We start from the raw sequence: 27517 nt of genomic DNA on the forward strand, positions 1-27517 counted from the left end.
AGTGCACTTCCCCCAGCTCATATAAATATCAGTTCACTTGGACTCCACAGCCCCAGGAATCAACTGAGGAGAAGGGGAATAAAGAAAAGACCCACTTTCATAAGTGCCATGTCAGTCTGCCGTAGAAAAGCAATATTTGAGTCCAGTGACATCTTAGAGACCAACAACATTTCCAAGGTATCGGTTTTTGAGAGTCAAAACTCCTTTTAACAAGGTCGAACTGGACTCAAATCTTGCTCCTCCATATGTGCCAGACTTTCTTGCCACTTGTTTGGTCAAACTTCCAAATATGCTTTTCAATGTAAAAGAATAGTTAAGGCATATTTTAATATGCTTTGTAGTGTTCCTGTTACTTCCCATGATTTGCTGCCTGCACTAGCATGTAACTATTCAGAGTTGGGTTTAAAAGGGTGTAACTCTTGCTTGGATTGCATTGTTAATTTTGCCCAAAAGCACGCTCATGGTAACCTGATGTTTATTCTGCTTGCCAGCTCAAAGCTTTGCACTATTAATCAAATTGAAAAGTCCATGTCAGTTTTTAAACCTTTTTCTCTCTTCAGCATTGATAAAGCTGTTGAGTGCCCTATGAAAGTACTAGATAAGAAAGTGAGAATAAAACTCATATCATATCAGAAAGTGAAATGTTATTAACAAAACTCAAACTGAATTTAGGATTCTTAAAGACTCTGGAAATATTAAATGGTCAATGTGCTTTGTGTTTTTGTGCTAGCTGTTTCTGAGCACAACTTGGCCATTTGATAGGATAAGCAGTCCAATCCAAAGGCCAAGGGGCCAGGGGCAGTGCCACTGCTGAACTACCCTGTTACCTCCAGAGGGCTTTTAGACAGCATGGAGAGGCAGAAAAAACAAACAACTCCCCACAGCTGCCTGAAAGCTCTCCATAGGGCTAAATGGACACATGCCACACAACAAGGTCCCGGCTGCTGAGTTCCCAGCTCTATAATCCAGGTGGAAACCAACTACCATCAGCTTCACCCATGGGAATGCTCCATCCCATTCTCCCCATGCTGGTGTCCAATTGGATGCCAGCATAGCTGTACAGCACAGGGCACATGCCTGGCCCCCCCGGAAAATCACCCCCGGCCCCTCCCCCTTTCCTTGCAACCCCTGCGGCCCCCCTGCAGCCCCCCGCGGCACCCCTGCCCCGCCCCCTTCCCACATTTACCTTAGTTTTCTTTTCTTTTTCTAGTACTTTTTCAGGCTGAAAAAAGCGGCCTATTTACAGTTCAGGCTCAAAAACAGTATGAGGAACTACAGTTCCCAGGAGACCTTGGGGCTCGCAAGGTCTCCTGGGAAGTATAGTTCCTCTGGCAGTTTTTAGTCTAAACTATGAAGAGGCCGCTTTTTTCAGCCTGAAAAAGTACTAGAAAAAGAAAAGGAACTAAGGTAAGGGGGTGGGGGGGCCATGGGGGGCGGAAAAAACACACTGTGCACCGGGCGCAGTTTGGCCCTGCTACGCCTCTGCTGTACAACCATTTCTGGGTTTCACTTCTGTGGAGCTCAGAGGCAGCCGGGTGCCAGTGTATTGTCCTGTTGGCTGGTGGGGGTGCCTCTTATGCTGGCAGAGGGGTCAAGACTCTGGTGCAAGTTCATGCCACATTGAACAAGCAGCCCCCCCCCCTTCTTTGGATTGGGCCATAAATCTGTAAAATGGGATTATGTAGTTTTGCCATCTGCTAGCATTTTAAACAAAGTGCCATTAAAAAAGCAGAGCAGAAGTGGTAAAAATGCAATTTTCAATTTGCCATATACATAGAATTCTATGAACTGACAAAATGTAGAGCACTATTTTTTTTTAAGAATCGATGATTGGACTCGAGTGAAGAAATATGGGTTTTTAACCCTTTAACAGGCAGAACAGAAAATGAATGACATTTGAGATCTTAATACTTCATTAGGAATGGTGAACTGATAACTGATAAGTGTGAGGAATTAAAAATGGTGAAACAATCGATGTTTTTATTTCAGAAAGTAAAATACAGTGAGATATTAACAAGCAAGTGAACTTGCAAAGGAAATAAAATACTTGCCTCATCGCAGATCTTTCTGTGTAGAATTTTGAAAACTTCTGTAGAATTCTGTAGAATTTTGAAAACTTCATATACATGAATTTATTTTCAAATAGTGTACATAAGAAAAAAATGCAAGTTTTCCAGACAACCTCAACAGTTCACTTGTTTGTACACAGCCTTTACCTTTATGAAGTGTTGAGGTTAAGAGTAATCAAACATGAGAGAACTGTATACCCAAAGCAAGAAGTAAGACAGAAAAAATCAGAAGACACAAATATCACAGTAAGATCTTTGGTGCTATATAGAAAATAATTGCAACGCAGTGCTTACTGTTTTCATCATTTATTGGTAATTTCCTTTTGTATTCAATGAAAGTTGCAATCACACTGTGGCGACGCAAGGAAATGGGAGCAAATTTATACATCCAGTTTCTACCTATTATGGGAAAGAAAAGGAGGCTAGTTTGCTGTCTGAAAACACAACTTTATGAGCACAATGGCTATCAATCTTAAGGCATCCTGCGGATCTTCATAAATCTCTTTACAGCAGGCTTTTCTATGCCTCTCTCTACAGGCTTTTGCCTACCACCCCTCCTGACAGACTGATTCACAAAAGAACTGTGCTGGCACAGTCCCTTCCTTGTACTTGATCTAGCCTTTCTCAGTGGGGCTTGTTGGCAAAGAATATTGCATCTAGGGAAATCATATTGTCCATGCTGCTGAATCTTTCTGAGAATGTCCTTTCTCATGGGTGTATCTGTGGGCTCGCCACAGATACACCCATGAGAAAGGACATTCTCAGAAAGACAAAGTCATGTGTCCTGATGCCTGGATTTTGAGGACTCTTAGACGAGACATGCTCCATGGCAAGGGGCAGAACATACCAATGGTCGTTCTTCTGTAGCGTTCTATGAAAAGTGAGAATAGTGGTGCAGTCGGGAAGTGGCTACGGAAGCAGCTTCAGGGCCTTCACAAATGTCTGACTTCAGCCTCCTGTGATAGCAGCCTTGTGGATGCTGGGACTTATTAAACTGAGAAGAAACCGAGATGTTATCTCTTTTTTTGCAGGGGGGAGAAACTTATTTTATTTGAGTGCTCATGATATATTTAGATATAGCTTCTTTTCTGTTAAGGAATAATGAATGAGAACTAATTATTTAGGTTCTCTTTTGGAACCAGTACAAAATATTTGACTTTAAAAATTTGTATTATCAGCATTGAAATAGTTATTTGATTGGGGCTGACTTCTCTTTACAAAAGTTCCAGTTCGCTGGTTCACTCACTTATTCAGTGAAAGGAGAGAAACTAGTTGTTTCAGAGTACAATGAAACTGATACGCAAGATTATAGACAATGAACTAGACAGTATATGCAATAATGGAACAGGAGCAAGCTATTCACACACAGCCATCATCATAGGCCGCTTTTCTTTGTATTTTACAGAAATAAATGGTGCTTTGATTAAACAGATTCCCTGTCAGGAAGTCCAATAATACCATACGAGGCCTTTAAAATATATATTAGAAAATATGCCTGAAAAATTGAAATCTGTCAAGGAGGTTACTACAGTGATGGGCAAGAATGGCACAGAGGCTCATAAGCGTTACATTTCCCCTGCTAGTGAAAAATGAGCTGCTATTCATGTTCTTTTCTTTCCATAGGGAGAAGCTGTCTGTGGCTCGGCTACAGCAGGAAGTTGCGGAAAGTAAGAGTGACGGAACAATGGTAAGTTTTGGCAATAATCTCTTTTGTATTTCCAAATGCCATGACTCCATTCAGGCTTCAGATCTGAATGTTCTGTTAATAAAAGATTATACACAAAGTAATAAATAGGATGACTTCACCAATGAGGCCATTCTGATATTAGATAGAAAGAACAGCATATCTTCTTCTGAGGGATATGAGAGAACCCTGGGAAAATGTTATCAGTCCTAATACTGGGTCCTGTGGACAGCAGTTGACTATGTGAGAAATCATGCTAATTAGGCTCATAAATAGGCAATCTGAGATTGGGATTAGATACACTTGATTAGTAATTAATCACCCATTTCTGTCTATGGGAACTGGACAAAGAAAACCATGGAAACGTTTGAAAGATTGATTGTGGAGATTCTTAACTGTTTTCTCTAATCAGTGTTTTCACTTATTTTTGACATTTGTGCTTTACTACTACAATGCAAAGTTAGCATTTGCTGCTATCATGTAACGGTGGTTTTAAGTAATGCTATTGCACTTGCCCAGCTATTTTTTGTACACCAACTTAGTGTCTTATGAGATCTTTCAGTGTGATGATAAGCTATCTAGATGGTTCTTCTGTCATCTGAGATGTTTAGCAGAACCCAGAAATGAAGAAAGCTCTACTTCTTTTTCCTTTGTATACCAGCAAGCAAATAGACAGTGTAGGAATCAAACAAATAGGTGTGTCTTGAGCTGGTGATGTGAAGGACTAGTCCTATGCAATCCAGTTCTGAACAAATGAAGGAACCACGCTTTACCAACCAAAGACAGCTGAATATATTATTAATTAAAATATTTGTGGCTCAAGGCGGCCTACAAATTCAAATTTAAAATATACTAAGCATAAGAAAGCTTATCAGTAACCACAACATGCCTGCAGCCTGCTTGTGTGTGTGTGTGTGTGTGTGTGTGTGTGTGTGTGTGTAAAGTGCTGTCAAGTTGCAATCGATATATAGTGACCTCAGCAAGGGGTCATTTGCAAAGCAAGTGAGAAGCAGACGTGGTTTTCCTATGCCACATTTAAAATCCTAGCAAATAAGATAGATTGTGATGCCTGCTAAAAGCCTCTGGAGATGGTGCCACCTCACCATATAACAATATACCAGAGCAGGTCAGGTGATGCTTAACATTTACGCAACCTTCTAGGTTAGTTGTCGCTTGTGGTTTGAGCAAATAAGAGATCTCCTTTTTAGGTCTCAGACTTCTTTTTCATCCTCACACAAACAGAGCCTGAATGACACACATATGGTGGCCAAACATTAGCTTTAGTTCATATGTTGTTTTATTAATGCAATTTTCAGATGCGAGCGACTCACTCTCTAATTCCCTGGTTTTAAAATGAATTCTGGAAAATTACTCCTTAATTCTGGAAAGAAGCAATCAAAAGAAGATTTATGTTGTGAAAATGTATCCATAGATTTATGAAGAGGCATACTTGTCCTACCATCTAATGAAAAACCACAATATTTGGTACTTTGGTGTGCTAGGCAAATATTGAATATGGGTGAAATCAGGGTTCATTGTGTAATACGCTGGAGTCAGCAACAAATGACCCATGCTTAAAGATCATTTTTTAAAAATTCATTCATTCATTCATTCATTCATTCATTCATTCATTCATTCATTCATTCATTCATTCATTCATTCATTCATTCATTCATTAGTCACCCTTCCCTGAAGGGGGATTCATAATGAGCAGTTTGTAGCTCATATTAGGATTGTTTCAGCAATGTTAAAGAAAATGGTAAGGCTGCGCAAGTTATTATATCCTTCTTGCCAGTTGGCTCAGAGAGGACGTTGCTTTTCACTCTGGGGATGTGTGAATGCTTCTTCTCTCCTGCCTGCTTTTTTTAGTATGTATGAAATAGGTTTACAAGAAAAACCCCTAAGTACAATATGTACCTGCTAGAGTACCTGCTAGGTGCAGCTTTAAGGATTTACCACTTTCTGGGGAAGATGTTTCTGTTAACTGTACTTACATGCAGATTGGCCAGTGCAGATATAGCTGCAGTGCTGTAGGCAATTTGCAGGATTTTAGCAGAGGCTGTGTAAGCAGCAGCTGCTACAGCAGCAGGATGCTAATTGCAACCAGCATCTTTCACAGTGTCACCTCTTGTGTGGCCTGCCTCAGCAGCATCAGAGCTAGACCTTAGAACCCTGTTGCCTGTTCCTTTACCCTGTTGTTTCATAGAACTCAGTGATAAGTCCTAGCCCACTGATGGTGCAACCAGTGAATAAACGTTTGAGTTGAATTCCAAAGCCTGCTTCATGCTTTCATTCAATACTAGCAAATATGCACAGGTACATTATTGTAGATTTGTCTTCTCTGTTTTGGGTCACTATTGTGCGAATACTAGCAGTGGTGGAAGATGTTATGGTGCAATTCTGAACACAGTCACTCCCTTCTAAGTCAATCAGTGGGTTTAGAATGGTGCAACTCAGCTCTGGATTTGTACTGCTAGTCTCAGAAGAGTTCTTGAATGCCATAGATAATTCCATTGGCTTGTTCAGAACTAATTGGATCCAATTATAATATTTGTGCTGTAATGAAGTCTACTCCTGATAGTTCTTTACCACCATGTGCTGTATATTTCCATTCTGTAGCAGGAATTTAAGCTATAGTTTACATGGGAAGTGGAAACTTTCCCAGGAACATCATTTCCTGGTTAGTATTTCTCATTAAGCCAAATTGAAGAAGTAGCAGGGGAACATTTGAAGTTGAGAGCAGTGCCAGCAACGTTTAATGGTAATGTTTGCCACCAGCAATGTTGTTATCATATATGGGCCCTGTGGCAAGAGCATATGGTAGGAGAACTTTTTGACCTCTGCTTTTCCCACTTTCCCATTGCCTGTCATTTGGCTTCCCTTTGCAAAAATAAGAGCTAGTTTACAGGGCTGCCTTCTCAGCATGAGTTGTGTTAAGAATAAGCTGTTTTGGATTTGTTTCCTTGTACAAAAGGTTCCTTGCTAATCTCTGCTGTCACTGCACCCAGCTGTTGTATTTTGTCCACAATGATAGAACGTGCAAGAAAGATAGGAGGGTGGAAGAATCTCTTGTCCATTCCAGGTAGTACAGGAGTCACTGCAGCAGAAACCAGTCAGCCAATGGTAACAACAAAGAGAGAATTATAAAGACTGAAAAGTAGACGCTTGTGCTTTAACTGAAGACAGAAATACTTGAATATTTGGTATTGCATACTTGTAAAACCTCTGATCAGACACTACTAATCATAAAATGCAATAACAAAATACATAATTTAAATTAAGAAGTAAAAAAAGTAAATTAAAAAACCCCAATCTGAAAACATTGTATCAAAACAAAATCGTAATGATTGATAGTGCATAATTTCCTGTTCCCTGTTTTTTCGTGCAAGGGAGAAACCCTTCCTTAAGAAATGGCCAGATGAACTGCCCTGATTACTGGCAAAGCAGCACTATTAAAAAAATTTAAAATAGAAAACAACTTTTGTAGTAAACAGTGTACATTTGGTTGTTGCAGTAGAACCAGCATCACATCATGATGCTGAGTAAAAAAAATACTGAAAACAATGAACTCTTAAAATGTGTTACCATGTACATTTTAGTTACTTTATTTATTCCCAGCCTTGCACTGTAGTGGGAACTCAAAGCAACTTATATTATTCTCCTCTCCTCTATTTTATCCTCACAACAACCTTGTGAGGTAAACTAGGCTGAGGGTGTGTGACTAGCCCGAGGTCATCCAGCAAGCTTTCATGGCACAAGCAGGTATTTGAACCTGGATTTTGCAGATTCTAGTTCAACACTTTAAGCGGTACACCACACATTGAAACTATATACATACTTAAAAGATGTGAAGATCTAATTGGCTTTGCAGTTTATCTTAAAACATATTGCTTTCACAATAGTTTTCACCACAGCATGAGGATCTTCACTGTGTGACTGAAGATAAGCTGTGTATATGCAAGAAAATATTTTAGAACAATATGTTCATTTAAAAAGCCAACCTGTTAAATGGAACTTATTGTTAGAGTTATATGTAATATTCCTCCCTCCCTGGCCAATTCCCCACGGTCAATTAATCGCATGATACTCACACGAAATATCAAGGATTCAGGAAGAACTCCCCACTACCTGATCGACGAACAAGGGTTCATCCCGGTTCTGGCATTCATTCTCCCCCTTATCCTGCGTCTTTGCCGAACCTGCTTGAAAATACTACTTTTTCAAAAAACATGTCTTTGATCCAGTTTAGAGGGGAGGATCGGGGGTCTAATCCTGGTTCAAATTTCCCACCATGGAGCGTGACACAAATTCCTTACAACCAATCAGTGCACACTGTGCTATTCTAGTGAGAGCACAAGAGAACGATCGGCGGGGGAGATGTGCTGATGTCATAACATGAGCATGTTTTTGCAGGAGAAAAAAAAGGTTCCGCCCCAACATGGCACGACAGCCAATCAGGAGAGACCCGCCAAGCCGACCGCGTGGTAGTGGGGATTGTTACATTTCTTGAATCCAAGATAGGCCTAGATGTCATCTCTGGAAACATGCTGCAGTGGGGAGGTTGAAACCTCAATGAAAAGGTGCAGTTTATTTTCGAAGTTGGTTTGATCTAGATTGAATTTCCTGGTGGGGATTTGGCCCCTGACTATATTGTGGTTGGCTCATCCTGCAACGGCCATTTTGAGGTTGGCTCTGCCTCCTGTGGCAGCCATTTGGTGCTTGGACCCATCACCTTGTGGCAGAATTTAAAGATGCCCACAGGCTGGATAAGTTGGGGACTCCCACTTTTTATTGTTGCATAATCTTGATGCTATACATTTTGAAGAACAACTATACCTTAAAACACATTTTTCACTGAGGCTGAAGACTGATTACTTAAAACAAAACAAAACCACGTAATACAGAAACACTTAAAATTAAAATTCTAAGCCTATTTCATCATATATTTTTAAAATCTTTTTTTTCCATGGTCCTCCACATCTGTATTCTGGACCTGCTAGAGTTTCTGAACAATATTCAAAGGTAAACCCATAGGTGCAATTCGCATGAAGCAAACCATGGTTGCAGTTATGAAATTATTTCTTGGAAATCTTTCAAAACATACAGTCTCCTTCCTTTGTGGGGAACTTCACTCTGCAGCTTGAAGATCAGTCACTTTTGCTTTCATGATAAATTATGGGTTGTTTTACATCAAACCCACAAATTTTGTTTTTAACCTCATAACCAGGATTATACAGTGGTTGAGAATTCTAGTTTGAAGAGTGTAGAGTAGACTATAATTTGAGGCTTGGGCATTGTGACATATAAGAGTGAACTGCAAAAGCCAAAGTGATTGATTTTTAGGCTGGAAAGGAATGTATAAGATTACACAAGCCTGAAAATTGCCAATAGTGAATGCCAGAACATGGTTTGTGTGACTTGAGTCATGTAGAGTCCACTGTAGTAACCTAGGCAAAATCAATGCCCAGATCAGATGGCTTAAGTGAAAGTTTTCTCAGGAGTGACCTCCTCAGAGTCATCTTTATAATGAAACTAACTACTGGTTCAGTAGAAGCATCATTATATAGTTCATCAGAAACTTAAATATTTGCCTACATGGTATACTGAAATGCAACACACAAGTCCCTTTCACAAGGGACTTTGAAATCAGTTTTCTACATTAAAGTATGCTAAAAAAATTTAAAATAATTTAAACTTGGCCGGAGAGAGAGAGAAAAACATACAAACACACACAGAGAGAAATGTTGTAATTTTCCAGAGATGACCACAGAAGCAACTCTAATTTTAAGGACTTCTGGTGTGAGACTTATAGCACAATCCAGATTGTTGGGGGCAGGGGGAGCTGTGCTATGGCCAGAGATGGTGTGGTGAAGGCACTGCCACGCTGTCTCCAAAGAGGCTCCAGGTGGCACAGGCAGGAGGGAAATTCAAAATCCCTCCTGCTGCCTAAAGAGCCCCATACAGGAAATGGATTTATGCCACTGTTTTTCATGGTGTAAGTCTGACAGCATTCCATGGACCTGCTTGCCACTCACTTTGCCCTCCCCTGCTGGTATAAGTGCCCTATGCTAGCTCCTAAAGCTGCTTGGTCCACAATCAGGAGTTAACCCCCCAACTGCTTTGGAACTAATGTTGCCTGTCTTTAACTGTATTAGTTTCCATCTCCCAAATAATCTTGGAAATTTTAATTAGGCTGGGTGCTCAAAATTAGAGTTTAGTAGCTGGTGCTTTCACATACTATAGTTTCAAAGTTTCTTCCTCTGGCAGAGGGAGTAACTCTTAGATCACTTTTCTGCCGTGTGATATATATTCTTAGATTTGCCCAGTTCAGTAGCCACAATTTAGCAGATAGTAACATGTAAATGATTTCTGTTGAAAGGAATTTAATTCATTTAAGATCTGTTGGGGGTCTTGATAGTTTTTAAAAACATTATAAGGTATCGCTGGATTGCTGACCACATTAGAGTAAGTTTCACTAAAACAAACAAAGAGTTCTATCCAGGGGGGGAAAGGTCAAAAGGGCTTGAGGGAGTGGCATGCACTTGTGCCAGCGTGTTTGCCCTACCTGGAGTGCTTACCATGGTGGATGGGAAGATGTGCTAGTAGATTCCTGTCACACAGCTGCACTGCCGCAGAACCCGGAAGTCCTGGCTGTGGTGGGGTTGTGTTGGTATCCTGCTCAGATGCCAGCATGGGAGAGGGCAGGCCAGGGCATTCCTGGGGGTGGAGCTGACTTTAATCGACTGCCTCCCAGGACTGAGAACCAGTAGCGTGGCACACCAGCCCTCGGACTTACATCTACCTTTCGGCAGCATATGTCCTGTCAGTTTTATGGGGGTTTTTTGGTGACAGGAAGGTTTCAGGGTTTTCCCCTGCTCCCTTTGTCACCAAAAAGCCTCTTTGGAGGCAGTGGGGTGGTGCTGCATCGGCATTGTGGCCCGCCACCTCTGAGTTTGGATGGGGCTGAAAACCTTGAATGTACTTAGGAGATAGAATCAGCAACATGAACTTGTAATGATTCACATTCAATCACAAAATAGATTTCCAGTGTTCTTGTTACATTACTAATTTGAAGGCTTTAGAGTGATATACTACACTATAAAAATCCTGGCTGAGTCCTAACTATATTAACGCTTGTGTTTTTTGTATTCCTTGGCCTGTAGCGTAATTCATGCTGTTCAAGCTATTTATTTATGATGTTTAAAGTGGAATCAGTTGTGTAATATTGTCTTTCATGTTGGCATAGATTTCATTCAGGGTGGGCCAGAGGCCCTTATTTTCTGTGTTCCCTGCTGTGGTTTAAGTGATACAAAGTGATTATCATGCCTTCTACTCAGTGTCCATCTATTTCACACCTGCCCCCTTTTGTAGGAACACACCACGTTAACTGAATATGAGGTCCCAGATGAATATATCTCCTCCCGTTTTGTAATCCTCTGGTGTTAGATTGATTTATGAATATATCAGATTCTTTGTTAGCATGTAAACCACTAATTAATTTAAATCTCTCATGGGAAAATTTAAAGCCCTGGTTAAGATTTTCAACAGGCTCAGATGGTGCTAATAATAGGAAAACCAGTTATATTTAAGAGTTTCAATGTGATCATCCCTATCACTGCTGTACTATAATTTTTGAGAAGAAGGCTTGTATATGGAGATTCATAAAAAAAGAAAGAAAATAATTGAACAAAGGGGGGGGACTCTAAAATATATTGTGCTGTGCCATTTTGGATGCTATTTCCTTTTAAGAGACATAATGAATTAACTAGAATATACATTGAGGTGTTGTGGAGTTTTCTCCTACTGGAACATGGCCATACAGCCTGGAAACCCCACAACACCCCAGTGATTTCGGCGGTGAAAGCCTTCAACAATACATAGACTATTATACATTGAAAGAAAAACAAATAATTTAGCTATCAAAATAGAATAGATGGTAAAAAATTAATGATTCTCCCTTTCTATTTTAATTTTACAGTTCTGTTTCTGTGAGATACTATGATTATGTATACCTTTCCTCATCTATGGAAAATGTCATAGTTCCTGTACTAGTAGATGTTAAGTCTTATATTAGCTCTCAAAGAAGTGTGTGCTAATTTTGGAGCCTCTTATTAGTCTTACTGATTGTATTACAAAGATGCTTGAACTGAAAGAAGAATATGCTTGCAGATATTTAATTATCATTATACTTCATAAAGACCCCTAAGCAACATTTTAATGGGAAATTTGGATTCAAAGTTGACTCGGATTTGGGAGGACCAAGAAATGTGCATGAATGTATCTGCTTTAATGAGTTACTACACTTGATGTCAGATTTCAGATGAGATAGGCAAAGGAAAAGTCCAGTGTGGAAAGACTGGAGCAAGATGCAGTTTGCTGTTTATTAATTTACACTCTACATAAGAAATGTAACTAATAAGCATATCAATTCAAAGAAGTATTAAACAATTGTAAATAATTCAATTGAGAAAACACTATGGGATTTCAGGCAAAGCCTGTTCTGTTGGATGGAAACATTCAGGAATACTATGCATTGATGTACAATCTAAAACACACTATATATGGGAAGAAAATGTGCAGTGTTGTACAGATGCAGCATGACTTTCCAAAAGAACAACTTTTAAAGTAAAGGTAAAGTTTCCCCTTCAGTCGTATCCGACCCTGGGGTACCACTGCAAGCAGTGATTTCATAGGCAAGCCATTTTTGTGGGGTAGTTTGCCATTGCTTTCCCCAGCTATTTTTTACCCCCTAGCTATGTGCTAGGTACTCATTTACCAACCAAGGAATGGATGGATGGCTGAGTTGATCATGAACCAGCTGCCAGGATATCTGACCCACAGGGGGCTCGAACTCCTGACCGTGTGAGTGGCAGTTCAAGCACTTAACCACTACGCCATGCGGCTCCTTTTAGAACAACTTTTAGTCACTCTATTCAGGTTTATTCAATGGGACTTAATCTCAGGAAAGTGTATTTAGGATTATATCTGAGATTACCCCAACAGAATTATGCCAATCATCCCTTCATATTTGAGGGCTCTATAGCATCTTGGTAGAGAAGCACATCTGAATATCTTACTTAACTCACACAAGAGTCCTGGCTAAATGTTGTACACATTTGATTTGTTTCAATAACAAAGCCAGTGGGCTCCAGACTTACCTGGGATCTATTTTGTGGCCTTGTGGAGCTGTTGAGGGAAGTGATGTAGATTGCTCTGGTGGCATGACTGGACAACATTCAGGAGGCCTCTGTGTATTTGGAAGGCCTCCGCACACGCACGGATTTCTCTGTCTTCCCAGCCTTCCTTGACCTCCTTCCAGGCCCCTCAGCCAGTTAGGCTCATCCTGGTGTGGCTGGGGGCGGGATTCTTGCTGGTGGACCTCACCAGAGTGGGCTGTCCTTCCAAACCACATGTCCAGGATATTAACTTTTGCCACACCTTGGCCTCAGTCAGCCTTGTGGCTTTCTCCACCCACTCTTGCCCCTTTTAACAGAACATTTTTTGGGGGTTGTTGTATTGGATGTTCTATGCATTTTATGGCTTTTGATTTATTTTGTATCTTGTCACAACTGTGTAGGGTGGTATCAGCATGGGGATGGGTCAAAATTTTGGGGTGGGGTAGATGGGGTATTTACCCCATCTTTGGGGATTCCCTAAAGGGATTGGGGGGGAGGGCTTATGGGGGACATACCCAGTTAGCGGTACTGTCAAGGTGCTCTCATTTCAAGTCGCAGGGGAAACCACACAGTGGCAAATGTCCATGTGGGATCTTGCAACCTAGCATTCCACAGTATCTTCACTACCCATCAGAATGGAATACACTGGCTGGCAAATGGGTCAGCCAGTGGAGGGATTTATCACTCCATGCTGTGGTGAGGCTGTGTCAGCTTCTGTACTGATGAAGTTGTGGCCATTTCCAAATTCTGAAGGTTATTGTGTCATTACGTATGTTTTGCTATGGTGGAGGCTGCTTCACCATCTCTTTGCCCCTTCACTGCTGGAGTTGCAATCCTCTAACAGTTCACACGATTCCAGGAAGTGTTGAAAAAACTGTGAATCAAGTTGTGACATGTATTTTGAATGCAAGTTCCAAAAGAATCAAAACTCCAGTTCAAGTATCCTGTGGAACAAAAGCTTAAATTTACAGTATAGAAATAATGGTGAATCATGGAGTTGGAAAAATGATACATTTTTAGTTCAAGGAGAACCTCATAGACTGTTTTTTATAGTTCAGCTTTTTGAATCATGGGAGGACTCTTCCTTATCGGATTCAGCCATATCATCCAACCTACAGCTAATGGGAATAACATGCACTAATCAGAAATGCTTCAAGTGTAAGAAAATAGTTTAGCAAAACAATTCTAATGGGTCAAAGAATAAAGATGAGCTTCATGCTGTACAGTGATGTACAAGGAGTTGGATTTATTTCTTTTTTGCACTTGTTTATTTCATTTGTGTGGTCATGCTAACTCATGTAAAAGTCACCTTGAGGTGCAATCATTTCTTTCTTTCTTTCTTTCTTTCTTTCTTTCTTTCTTTCTTTCTTTCTTTCTTTCTTTCTTTCTTTCTTTCTTTCTTTCTTTCTTTCTTTCTTTCTTTCTTTCTATTTTCATGAAGACTTAATTAATTAATTAGCTATTAATTCAGTTTATATGTCACCCTTCCCTGCTAACAGGCTCAGGACAGCTTTCAGCATAAATTTTATAATTAAAAACAGCAGTTCATTATACAGCAACATGCCTCAGTTTGCTAGATACAACTAACCAACAGGGAAAGTAAATTAATAATTTAGCACATTCATAAGTTTAGATCAACAAAACACAAGGACAAAGAGAAGGACAGAAACAAGGAGGGTGGAAAGGGGATGGAAAGTTGGGAAAGGAAAGGGGGCGGGGGGAAAGGAAACCAGACATGTTTGAAGCTGTTGCTGCCCTCAACTGTAGACCTGATAGAACAGCTACATCTTACAGGTCCTGTCCTAAATCTCAGAGGGCCTGGGTCTCATTTGACAGAATGTTGTACCAGGTCACAGCCAGAGCTGAAAAGGTCTGGTCTGGGTCGAGGACCACCAGATATTTTTCAGGCCAGGGATCACCAGTAAGTTATTATGCAGTGAGAAAAGTGCTCTAGCTGGGGAGTGGGGGCAGTCCTGCAGATATTTGGAGAGGCAGTCCTGCAGATATGGCGAGTTACAGAAGAAAATTAAAATGTAATACAATCAAAATGGTAAAACTAAACTATTAACTTTTCACAGACATTAAAACTACAACAGTATTCTCTGTACAAAAATGCTCCTTGAACTATTTTGTGCATTTTCAAAAACGATAGTAGCCTTCTGGGGTTGTCACAAAGAACATTCTACCAAGCAGGGTTGCCAACTTCTGGAAGGGACCTAGAGATCTCCAGGAATTGCAATTGTTCCCCCAGATGACAGGAATCAGTTTCCCTTGAGAAAATAGCTGTTTTGGAGGTCGGATTCTATGTCACTATATACCCTGTGGAGGTTTCTCTCCTTCCCAAATTCTGCCTATCCAGGAATCTCCAGGAATTTTTCAGCCCAGAGGTGGCAACCTTATCACCAGGTGATGGTATACAACAGAGTTGTACGAGCCACAGTTGAGTTTACTTGTTATCTAGGCTGTCCTACAAGACATCTTCGAAACTTCAGCTGGTGCAACATGCAGCATCTAGCTCACTACCTGGGACCAGCTGCTTTGCACATATTATAACTTTTTTGAGATATCTGGTTGATCATACTGATTCTAGCAAAGGTTGTCACCTTTGGGTTGGAAAATACCTGGAGATTTTGGAGATAGAGCCTGAGAAGGGCATGGTTTGGGAAGAAGAGGGATTTCAATGGCATATAATGCCACCCTTCCCTGCTAAACACCTTCCACAACTGCCATTTTCTCCAGAGAAACTGATCTATTTTGGGTGGAGATCAGTTGTAATTCCAAGAGAGCTACAGCCACTGCCTGGAAGTTGGCGACCCTAATTGGTAGATGAAGGGAATGCTGTGGATGTAGCATACTATGATTTCAGTAAGGACAAGATGCCCGTTATACTCTTGCAAAAAAAAAATGGGCTTGACAATTATACTGTAAGGTAGATTTGTAATCAGTTGACTGACTGAACCCAAAGGGTTTGTCTTCATCCTGGAGAGAAGTGACTAGTAGGGTGTCCCGAGGTTCTGGGCCCAGTGCTATTCAATATTTTTATAAATGAATGATTGAATTAAGGGCATGCGAATCCAATTTGCAGATGACATCAAATAAGGAGCGATAGCTAATACCCCAGAGGACAAGATCAGAATTCAAAATGACTGTGGAAGATGAGAGAGTTGGGCCAAAACTAGCAAAATGAATTTCAGCAGGGAGAAATGTCAGGCACTGCACTTGGACAGAAAAAAAATGAAATGCACAAATAGAAGGTGGGCTACACCTGGCTTGACAACCGTGTGTGTAAAGGGTTCTGTCAGTCTTAGTAGACCATAAGCTGAACGTGAATCAACAGAGTTATGTGGCAGCTAAGAAAATCAATGTGATTGTGGGCTGCATCAACAGAAGTATAGATCAGGGGAAGTAATAGTACCGTTCTATGTTTGTCAGACCTCACCTGGAATACTGTGCCCAGGTCTGGACACCAAAATTCAGGAAGGATATTGACAAGTTGGAGCTTGTCCAAAGGGCATCCAAAATGGTAAAAGGTCTGGAAACCATGTCCCGTGAGGAGAGACCTAGGGAGCTGGGTATGTTTAGTCTGGAGAAGAGAAGGTTAAGGGGTGTCACGATGGCCATGTTTAAATATTTGAAGGGTTGTCTTGTTGAAGATGGAGCAAGCTTGTTTTCTGCTGTTCCAGAGACTAAAACATGGAGTAATGGATTCAAACTACAAGAAAATGGATTCTAGCTAAACATTAGGAAGGACTTTCTGACAGTAAGGGCTCTTCAGCTGTGCAATATGCTGCCTCAGAGGGTTGTGGAGTCTCCTTTTTTGGAGGTTTTTAAACAGAAGCTGGATGGCCATCTGTTGGGAGTGCTTTGGTGGTGTGTTCCTGCATGGCAGGGGATTGAACTGGATGGCCTTTGTGGGCTCTTCCAACTTTATGATTTTGTGAATTCTAATGAGCCATTGAAAGAAGCCTCTGGGTTATGTATCAAAAGTTCCTTTGCAGAAGGGGGCTTGGGTTCAGTTGTATTTGAAGAAGATCGTGCAAATTTAGCGTTTCCCTATTCTGGTGAGGTGCAGCATGGGCAAAGCACTCTTCATTGTAACGGAGGCTCATTGTTTGTTAATTCCTCCCCCTCTCCCGCCCATAATGCATGTATATCTTTCGATTTCACATTGCCATTGTGGCACTTTCTTTCCATCTAGCCCGTGTGACTTCCAGCTCTTCAAACATTAATACTGCTCCATTAATTGGCTGGCAGGGAGTGCCTCTGAACTCTGTGCAGTTGGCTCCATGAGAGACACAGCATATTCTATCTGTGGCATGCTGGGTCTTTACTGCAGGAGAGGGAGTTGCATGCTTCTTTCTGAAATAGCTGCCTTACACATGGAAGCGCAATGTACCTCCTCCAGATTGGAAGTGCTTTTCTATCACAGAAGTGATAAATCTGTGCAATTGCCTCGGGCATCTGGAAAGTCTGTTGATGCAGAAGCATTGGGGTCATTCGGAAATACATGTTGTTTAGCAGTAAATGAAGTGTTAAAAGATGAAACAGAAAAGGCTACATTATCTTTTTTTTAAAGAGAATTCAATATTTAATGTATTTCAATTATCTTTTAAGATTCTGGGCTTTTATTATTGTTTTTTTTTAAAAGAAGCTGTTCACAAAGATTTTGTATTTCTGTGAACTTAACAAGAACCACAACAATCACCCTTGTCTCTGTGTCTTTGTGTGAGCATAGGTGCACAAGTATATGTAGTCTGTGCTGAAAAACAGAGTTTTAGGCCTAGAGCTGTTTAGAAGATTACTGATATTTTGATAGACTATAGGCCAGAACAGACTAGCAGAGAGCCGATATGTGTATAGGCTTGTGGTAATTTGCATATTTAGCAAAGGCTCATGGTTGTGCTGTTGAGATGATCACCATAACACTAGAAGGTGGTGGTCAAAAGCAGGACTGGGCTAGCTAAAAGAACAAGAGGTTGTTGATTGAGAAGCACTGAAGAGTCTTTTCTGAAGGACAAAGCTTCTTTTGCAAACGTTGGAGGTGAAAAAGGACAAAGCAGAAAGAGCTGAACTTGTTAGTTGGAGGTACTGCGTCATCTTCCATGAGAATTATAGTACCTGGGAAGAGCTGAACAATCCTTCTTCAGAGCAGCAAGTAATGGAAAGAGGAAGTGATGGGACTTGCCATAGCTGAACTCCTGAAGAACTGCACTGAGGCACCCTAGTCCAGAGCTGCCCTACCTTGCACCTTGTCTTGCCAGGAGAAAAGGGGAACTACTCCTGCCAAGCTGGAAGATTCATCTGCTGTCTTTCCAGGAAGAGTTCCTGCTATGGTAAGAAGCATTTTGGGGGATTCTGCCCCAGGCTTGGTCTCAGGAAGAACACATTGTTCTGACTGCAAGGGACTGTGAAGAGGACTCTGCTGTACAATAGTGGTCAGTGAACCAGTGTTGCTGTCTTCGGAAATGTTTTTACAAATGCTTTCTGTTGGAGTTTAATAAATTGGATTTATATTTTGAGTTTATTAGTATAACTTCAGACTTTGAACCTGGACCTTGGGGATTCAAGGGGCTATACACACGTAACCTTGTTTTATTTAGGTTACTATACAGATTACTTTCAAAATCCAAGCTCATAAAAAACAAGGAAGTTCTGGATGAACTAGTAGATATGATCTGTGGGGCTATCATCAAGCAAAGCAGAAATCATTGTGTTTTATGCCTAGCTGCTATTGCTTAGAAAGTGTAACTTTCACTGTGGGTGTGCTGGAATTGCTGGGCTGTACAGTCAATCTCCCTGGCCAGCAATATCTTCATTTAAAAAGGGGAACATACAAACAGCAACACTATTTTAGCCTGCTTTTGAAGATGTACATTTTCAGGTCCATAAAATCCAGTTTGAAAAGACACAAGAAATAACTACAGCTCATTGAGCATCTGGAATGTAATCCGTTATAGAGTTTAAAAAATACTCCTGCCTCTGATGTCCTGCTTACACTATTGCTTTGCCCTTTTCTGTTTAATACTCCGTTTCTGCCTCCTGCTGGACATCTCAGTTCTTTTTGAAGCAGGGTATACTTTGCTATATTAGCATGCTCAGTGACCAATCCTTTTCATTTTTCTTTCTTTCCAATGCATTCTTTCTTTCTTAATTTTACACTACTTTGGCATTCATTTGTACTGCACAGCTTCAGCTGATATTTTACCTATGGAAAATTGGACTATTATTTGCAAAAGGGAGATTTAGATCTGCATTCCAGTGATATAGATTTCTTTTTGTAGTTTGAGATAATTTTTCTGGAGGGAGGAGGAGGAGGCTGTATCAGACAGGCCTGTGCATACTTGGGTAGTCTCCAGGTAGGACTTTTGCCCACTGCTGAGGCACTGCTATTCTGCTGTTGGCTGGATATGGTTATAGCTATAGCAGCACTGTGTTCCCCATATGAGCCCTGCAATGTCTGCTCCACTGGCAAGGACCTATGAATTGTTTACTCAGAAGTAAATCCAATTAGTTCCAAATCAGCAAATGTCCTCCGGTTTGGTGTGGAATAAAATGGGTTCTGCTTGTCCTGACTGCCAGTACTAGTGAAATCTTCATTTGTCATGTCCTGTTTGCTCTCAGACACCCTCTGATTAATTGTTTCCTCTTTCCAGGGGCATTGATACCACTAATTGCTCTTATGTATGCAGATGATGCAGTGGTATTATCTCTTACAAGGGTGGGACTGAAGAGAGCACTGAGGATTTTTGACCAAAAGTGCACAGAAGAACTGTTAAACATCAGTTATACCAAGACTAAGATAGTGCACTTCAACACTAAACTCAAGAGATCTAAATGGCAGCTGAAAGGGCAACAGATAGAGCAAACAAAATGTTTCAAATATCTAGGAGTGGTGTACCAATACAATGGGAAGCCCACAGCCCATGTACAATCAGTTATTCAATCGGCTCAAAGCAGTTCATACAGAGGCAATCTTGCCAAGGTTTTTTCGCTCCACAGGGGAACGGATTCATCCCAAAGTGCGTGTTAGGACTGTTTGAGGCCAAAGCCTATAGCCCAATTGGACCTATGGTGCTCCGTTGGCCCAAATGATTTCTAGATTACAGTTTTGGAGAGAGTCCTATCCGGGATTTTTTTCTAGAGATACTTGTTTAATACACCGAAATGTACAGCCAATGTGGGTATTAAGGCCAAAGAAGCTATGGGATGGCCAAGAATCGAGACCATCTTTTGGAAATTAACCATCAAATACTGGCTTAGAAAGTACCTCTTCCTGTCCCCAGGGATTAATGCTGCTTCATTATTGGCGGTAACAACCCTACTCCTGGATGGCTGTGGAAAAAAGAGATTACATCAAACTCGTATTAGTGTGGTCTTGATCCAATACAACTTTTGGAGATTGGTAAGTAGCAGAGCAAAATGGGTATGGTCCACCAACGTCTTACCGACATTGGAAAGTTGCCAAACAGATTTCCCCCGGCTACCTGTCCTATAGTATAAAGCCAAATTCTCAAAATCATGGATAGGTATTTCAGCTGCACCTTATCTATCCGTGAAAATAAAACATCAGCAAGAAGTCAGATGGGCTTTTTCAGAAGGGCACCGCTTCGATGCCGGCTTTACTTCCCATCAGCTAATCTGATGGGGACGATTCCAAAACATTCAAAGGCACAGGAGAACCTTGTGATGTGCGTCCGGGGAAGTAGACTCAATGTCACATATCTTACTGCATTGCAAAGTTACTATGAAGGTGGAAAAGGAAAGCTGTTGATTCAAATCCATTGTTAACTCGAGTCATGTATATCCATTCATTGCGATTAACTCGGATACGAATTCTGTAAAGAATATTATTAGAAAGATCGTGTTGTTTCTGCCATCTCACAGAAGGTAGCTAATTTTTGCATACTGGTACACAATAAGCGTAGGTTCCTTATTAAAACAGAAAAGAGGTCAAAGACCTGTGTGATAGCTGAGAGGACTGTAATAATGCTCTGAAGCTAATGTTATTTACATTGGGCTTTCATAGATTTTTTTTTATAATGGATTTTAATTTATATTATATTTTTGTATAAGTGGAGTGCTATGTATTCACATGTACTCTGATTTTAAACTATTGGCTGGCCAAAAGGCCGTAATAATAAATATCTATCTACCACTAATTGCTATTTTTAATTAAAATTAGCATATAATTTGTCTTTAACGAAACAAAACACAAAAGGAGGGAACTGTGTTTGAGGAAACATGCTGCTTTTCATTTTGTTGGGAATTATTCCTTGGAACTATAGCCTTGACTAGAACATTGTTTTTAACCTGCCAGCTGCCATTTTATTTTATTCATTTTATATGATGTGATGTTATTTTATTCATTTATGCCCCATCTTCCTCCTCAGTAAGGACCTTAGTTTTTTATTCTTCTTCATTTTATCGTCACAACTCCTGCATCCCATCAGAGGGCCCTGCAAAGGCTGAGTTGTTCCCACTGCAAGGCGCCTTTGGGGAGGCCAGCTTTGCATCGTGGATACCCCGTTAACTGTGTAAAAGCCGCACTCATCATCAGGACATTACCTCTAGGTGACATCTCTTTGGTATTGTCTGTCCCCTCCCGGCCTTGGGATCGGGCGCCATCATCAGTTTCATCAGTTTTGTCTATTGGGTTTAGAATGCTGCTATTTTCTACTGAGTTGAGTTGTGAATTTTAATTGTTTATTAATTATTTATTGTGCACTATTGTTTTAGTTGTTGTTCTGTTGTACACTGCCCAGAGCCCTTTGGGGGTGGGCGGTTTATCAAGTTTAATTAATAAGAATAAGAATAAGAATAAGATGTTGTGGTCATGGTGATGATGGTGGTGGTGGTGGCATTAGCCCAACGTCACCCAGCAAGCTTCTTTCATTGAGTAGGGATTTGAACCTAGATCTTAGTTCCTTATCTGACACTCTAACCATTATACCATTCTGTTTATGAATCACTTTTTATCTCGGGAAAGCCCAGGTCCCCATATTTGAACTCCTGATTATAGCAGGATATCGGACAGACTAGCAACAGCAATTGGGCTGGTGAGGTTAAACTCTCAAACTTGGATGATTGGTTCTGAATCCCTCTCTCGACTGTGAAAACCTGTTGTGTGACCTTGGGCCTTTCATAATCTCTCAGTTTAAGCTACTCACAGTGTTGTTGCTCTGAGAGTTCAATTGAGAAGGGGGAATGATGCTACTTTGAGTCTCCTATTGAGAAAAGCAGGATATACATTTTTAAAAAGCAATACATTATACCACTTCCACACTTCAGTTTTCTGCAGACATCATGAGTATGGCACTCCTTCAAACATGGAATAGGCAGGTTCTGGTGGGTTTTCCGGGCTGTGTGGCCGTGGTCTGGTGGATCTTGTTCCTAACGTTTCACCTGCATCTGTGGCTGGCATCTTGAGAGGTGTATCACAGAGAAAAGTCTGTTACACACTGTGTAAGCCTTCGACAATATACATGGAATAGGCAGGTCGCTCAATCAATTTACTTATTTCAGGAATTTACATGCATCCTTTTCAGAGACCTAAGGTGACTCACAAGAAGAAAAATACCACAAACCAATAAAAGCAGTACAAATTATTAATATCAAAAACAGGCAATTAAAAGAAGAGAATCCAGCTAAGACTGGCCGCGTCCACAAAGCAGGCCAAGCAAGCCACTGGAACCAGACTACCAGAAACAATTTCAAGGAGGAAATAAGTCTTGCCCAAGGGCTACAAGCAGGTGAGGAAGCAGCTAAGATTAAAGCCCATAAGAACCTTAAAAGCCTCTGTAAAAAAACTAATGCTTTGGCCTGATGCCTAAAAAGCAGTGAAGGTAGATGCCAGGCGAGGTTCAAGTGGAAGTGGATGTGCCACCACTGAAAACTCCCTGTCTCGAATTGCCGCCTGGCCTCTGTGGGTGTCGTGCAGAGAGCAGTGCCTGAGAAACAGATGAATCTTCTCATATGATTTTTTTTCTGTTTGAAATATCAGGTAGATGCACCATTTTTTGTTTGAAAAAAAAGGTACGTTTAGAGCTTACTATAGCAAACCCCCTCCTGCCTAGAAAAGAGCAGAAGCAGTTTATTATTTATTTATTTAGAACATTTTATACCACCTTTCCATGATCTGCCTGAGATGGCTTACAAAAGAACAACATAACATTAAAATATATTTACAAGTACTCAGCCAAACATAAAACCATAGATAACAAGAACAGACCACAGGCAGATTCAAATAACAATTTCCAGTCTAAATAATGTTTGAACAACCAACCTCCTGTCTCTCATTGCCATCTGTCTTAACTCTGAAAATGAGGGTTCAGAAAGCAGGGCTTATGAGGCAGATCTTAATGGTCCTCATCTGATTCAGTACACTGTCAGCACCATAGTTGGACTTGATGTCAGGCTTCTGAGGCTATGAGCTTTCCCACATTCTCATTTTTCTCACTTGTAAGTTCCTATTTCTTTGGATCCCCCCATTCCACGTGTGTTTTTTTCCCTTTAGTGGTTGATTCAATATTACATTGGTTGATGTGCAGCATAAAAACCTGCAGTTGAAATTTTCAGGAAGATATGCTGGACGCAAACCAGTGTAATATCAAATTGACCACTAGAGGGAGGAAAATGTGTGCTTAACAAACCTCCTCGAAAAGAAACAATAACTTAGACGTCAGATGCATATTGTTTGGGATTTGCCTCTGCTGTTCACAGTAGGAAATTTGCCTCAGGAGAAGATGGAGTCATGGAAGGGGGTGCAGAGAAGAAAAAATGAATATGTTCACTCATCCTGATACCTGATTTTAATAATAAATTGTGAACTTGCTTGTGTAAAGGAACACATATGTCCGAGCAGGGGGAAATGGCTTTTATTTATCAAGGAATAACCATTGCCAAGCTCTTGTAGTCACCACACTAACTTTGGAAGTAGGACTAAAAGGCTGAAGAGGATGATGCTTTGCAGATTTAAACTCCAGTTACTTTCGCAACAGAAAAAGAAGTACCTTGTCACAGAAAGTCCGTGGGTTTAGGTCCATTCACCTCTTGCTTCAGAAAATTATGGTCCTTGGAGGAATCTAAATAAATATCTGCCAAGAATAATCAGACTTCTTACTCATGTGACTGCAGACACCCTGCATATGTGCAGAGTGCTTTTCTCTTATCCTCACACATATATCTAACAGAGGATAATTTCTAGAGTGTAGAAAATGACTTGCAGGCAGGCAACTTAGCAATTTCCATGTACCCCCAAGGAATCAACACCCCCATCCCCACCCCGAAGTTTTCTTGAGATGGTTTTGAATCTGGCCACAGAGTTACATACCATGCATCTCTTGAGAGAGGAAAGAGTGTAAGCCTATATATGTAATAGCAACTTGTGGCTCCCATCTGTTGATATCTAAATTGGTGGAGCAGGACCACATGGACACTAGACAGATTTTCCTGTAAACTTGAGGGACTCCCCAGGTTTGCAATATGCATGTATATGTATGTACACATGTATATTGTTTAAATCCCCTGCAAAAGTGTTCCCTATGCACATGCAGACAACTGAGCTGGCAGCAGATGCAGGGAACTGCTCTGGGCCTGGCCATGGCAACGGTAGACAACGGGAACTGTTCCAGATTTGGTGCACCTCTCAGACACTTGAGACACTGCTGCTGGGCTCTAAGGTGAGTGGTGGGGCCTGGAGCTGCACTAGGGAAGAAGAAGAGATCCTTCCATTAGTCTTTCAGGCATGCCCCTTGCACGCTATTGAAATGAACTCATGGTATAATTGTAAGTAAATAACTGTCTTTGATGTTGGAATTATATATTTTAGTCCTAGAACGTACTCCTTAGAAGTGATTTACTGTTTTAACATGTTGTATATGAAAAAATGTCATCTTAAGAACACTTTCCGAGGAGTAAGCCCTGTTGACCAGAATTCTGGGTAGAAAGCTTGGTATTGCTTTCTAAGTACAAATGTCTATTGTTTGACTCTACCATAATTTCAGTTTGAGTTTGTCACTATAATTCTGTTAGTATTAAAACTCCCTCAGCAGTTTTGGTCAGTTCTCTTAGCATTGCCCAAAATTAAATTATTTTAAGGGAGAAGAAATCCTTTGCATCTTCTAGGAAATCACATCAATCTGCAGTTGCCTCTGGCTGTTCCCCAGTATTTGTTCTGAAATAATGAATTTTAGATGCCTTCATGAAAGATGTGACAATTACCCTACTATTCATATATGTTGTTGTATTATTTGTAACATAATTACCAAGCCTCTCCCTTTAGCATGTAGTAAGAAGTCAGCTGGCTCTTAATGAACTGATACTCCTTTTCTTCCAGAAGAGGGAGCTGTATACATTTAAAACAGCTCTTATAACTAGAAGTTCAGTTCCAGAATCCTGTGGAGTGCATTATTTGCATTTTCATTCCAAGTGTTATGTAGAATACTTTTTGAAGTTTATTTTCTTTTGCAGCAAATAAGCAGAATGTATATTGATTTTAAAAAAGGAAGGGCCGCTTTCACTTACTATAGCAGTATAGCAACATTAACAAGTGTTCATTTCACCATACAAAAACTATTCTTACGGTTTGATACAGTAGGATGTATTTCTTTCTAACTGTTTTGGTGACAGTCATGCTTAAATCCCCTGAAAGAAATTTCAGCCTAGTTTGGATTCCAAAGGGTTTGGTTTCAAAGAACATTAAGAGAGATTAGGAGTTGTTGAAAAGAGAAGTTGGCTTCCATAAGCAATAAACTTCAAACCAAATCCATAAATTTTCTTGAGAGAGTTAACTGCAATCTTTCAAGGATAAATTGAAGTGGTTAGGAGATAAAAGAGAGCTGTAAAGGAATTATCTCCACACATAGTCTTTTTTTTTTGCTAGAAGCAAACAGTATTTGGAAAAGTTTGTGGAAAGGAATTCAATTTTGATTTAGGTGCTTAAATTCACTAGGAGCTTGCCTTTTTCAGTACTGTCTTGGAAATACTGAGTCAGCACAACTGAAGCTGAAATGCTATGCAGCTCACCATTGGCTTCAAATCAGAGTATGTTACCAAAGGAATCCATCACATGTGGCCGAGATTTTATCAGGGTCTCAATGTATTACCAACCACCAGGAATAACTTTCAAGAATTACAGCACAGAAGGTAAAAATAGCCCTGAGGTAGAACTTGACATTTATACTTTAGATAACCCATGCAGAAGATGATCAAGGGAAAGTTGAAGGGAGTTCCACGCTATCCACTGGGTATATTTAATATCAGAGTTGCAGTTCCCTCTAGTGTGGAACAAATCCCATTTTATGGCTAGGAACAGATTATACGGCCTGAGGCAATACTACGGTAGCTAATAGATATGAAGCACATAGGCGCTAATAATACTGGATCGTGACTACTTTAATTTTAAAAGGTTAAGCTCAGCAATCCAAAGCTCTCCCCATTGCCCAAGGCCAGCGCTGTATGTGGGAGGTAGGGTACATCTATATTACTAGGTTAATATTTGTGTAGGGCGGGGCTGAAATGAAATACTTTTTGTGTGTGAACATCTACTGCAATAGAAAGAGATATGTCAATGAAAGGGAGTTAGTAGAAAAATGTGTAATTAGGAGCAACATTGTTATATTATATCCAAAAAAACTTTTGGGACAAGGTTATGATGATTATAGTAAAGGTGATCTTATTACAGATATGTAAAACTGAACAATATTAATTAATTAATTCGACCACCCTTCCTTTCTCAAGTTCAGGGTGGTTTCCAACCTCCATTAAAACAATATAAAGACACAATAAATAATTTAAAACTGATAAGTTAAATACAAGTTTAAAAGTTCAATTTAGATGGTATAGGATTTTTGCAAGCAGTTAATCAATCTATTCATAGGTCCCTCTTTCCACTGTAACATTTAATATTTAAATCAGATGGGACTTTAGCAGGGGGATCAGAGAAGAAGGGGGGGGGGGAGGCATATACCTATACACTGTCCCCATCCTTTCCTCCAAAAGGCTAAGGACAGCTTTACAGAGTTTCTCTCCCCTTCTCCATTTTCATCCTCACAAACCTCTTAGGGTGGTTTTCTCCTTCTGTGTTTCAATCTCACAAGAGCCCTGCAAGAGTGGTTAGACAGCGAGTGACTGGACGAAGGCCAGACAGGGAGTGGGAATTGAATCCTGGGTCCCCCACATCTTTGTCTGCCCCCTAACCACTCCATAGCATGGTTGCTTGGTTCTTCCTATAATTTTTTGCTTGCCTTCAAGGACAAAGAAAGAATCAGTTAAACATGCCTTCAAGAATACTGCTTTGCTTATAACTACAGGAACAGAATGGTACTGAAAACAGTTCTCTGGTCACTTTAGAAATCTACCATGCCATTTCACTAGTATACTCTGCTTAGATTTTTGTGGTATACCTTTGCACATCCAGGGAGTATCATTGTGGGGAAAGGCCTCAGTAATTACTATGAAATCATAACAGTTCAGACAAAAGATTTAAATTTGCTTGCTTCTGAAGTAAAACAAAAACTTTTTTTCGTCTATGACAAGGATCCAAAGTGCACCCACTGGGATTTGTAATTCTTTCGTCCTTGAACAACAGA

The 27517-nt window shown here is 40.4% G+C and overlaps 1 protein-coding gene across 4 annotated transcripts in view; it reads left to right on the forward strand.

Annotated features, from left to right (window-relative positions):
• The window catches only part of NCKAP5 (NCK associated protein 5), a 718925-nt gene that overhangs the window by 305662 nt on the left and 385746 nt on the right, over positions 1 to 27517 (forward strand). For all 4 annotated transcript variants that reach the window (XM_048483952.1, XM_048483947.1, XM_048483949.1 and 1 more), the window contains one exon: positions 3693 to 3756. In XM_048483952.1, coding sequence (XP_048339909.1) covers positions 3693 to 3756 — 64 coding nt within the window. The remainder of the gene's footprint in view (positions 1 to 3692; positions 3757 to 27517) is intronic.

The sequence above is a fragment of the Sphaerodactylus townsendi genome, linkage group LG02, assembly GCF_021028975.2.
Source record: "Sphaerodactylus townsendi isolate TG3544 linkage group LG02, MPM_Stown_v2.3, whole genome shotgun sequence".
Classification (NCBI taxonomy): Eukaryota; Metazoa; Chordata; class Lepidosauria; order Squamata; family Sphaerodactylidae; genus Sphaerodactylus; species Sphaerodactylus townsendi.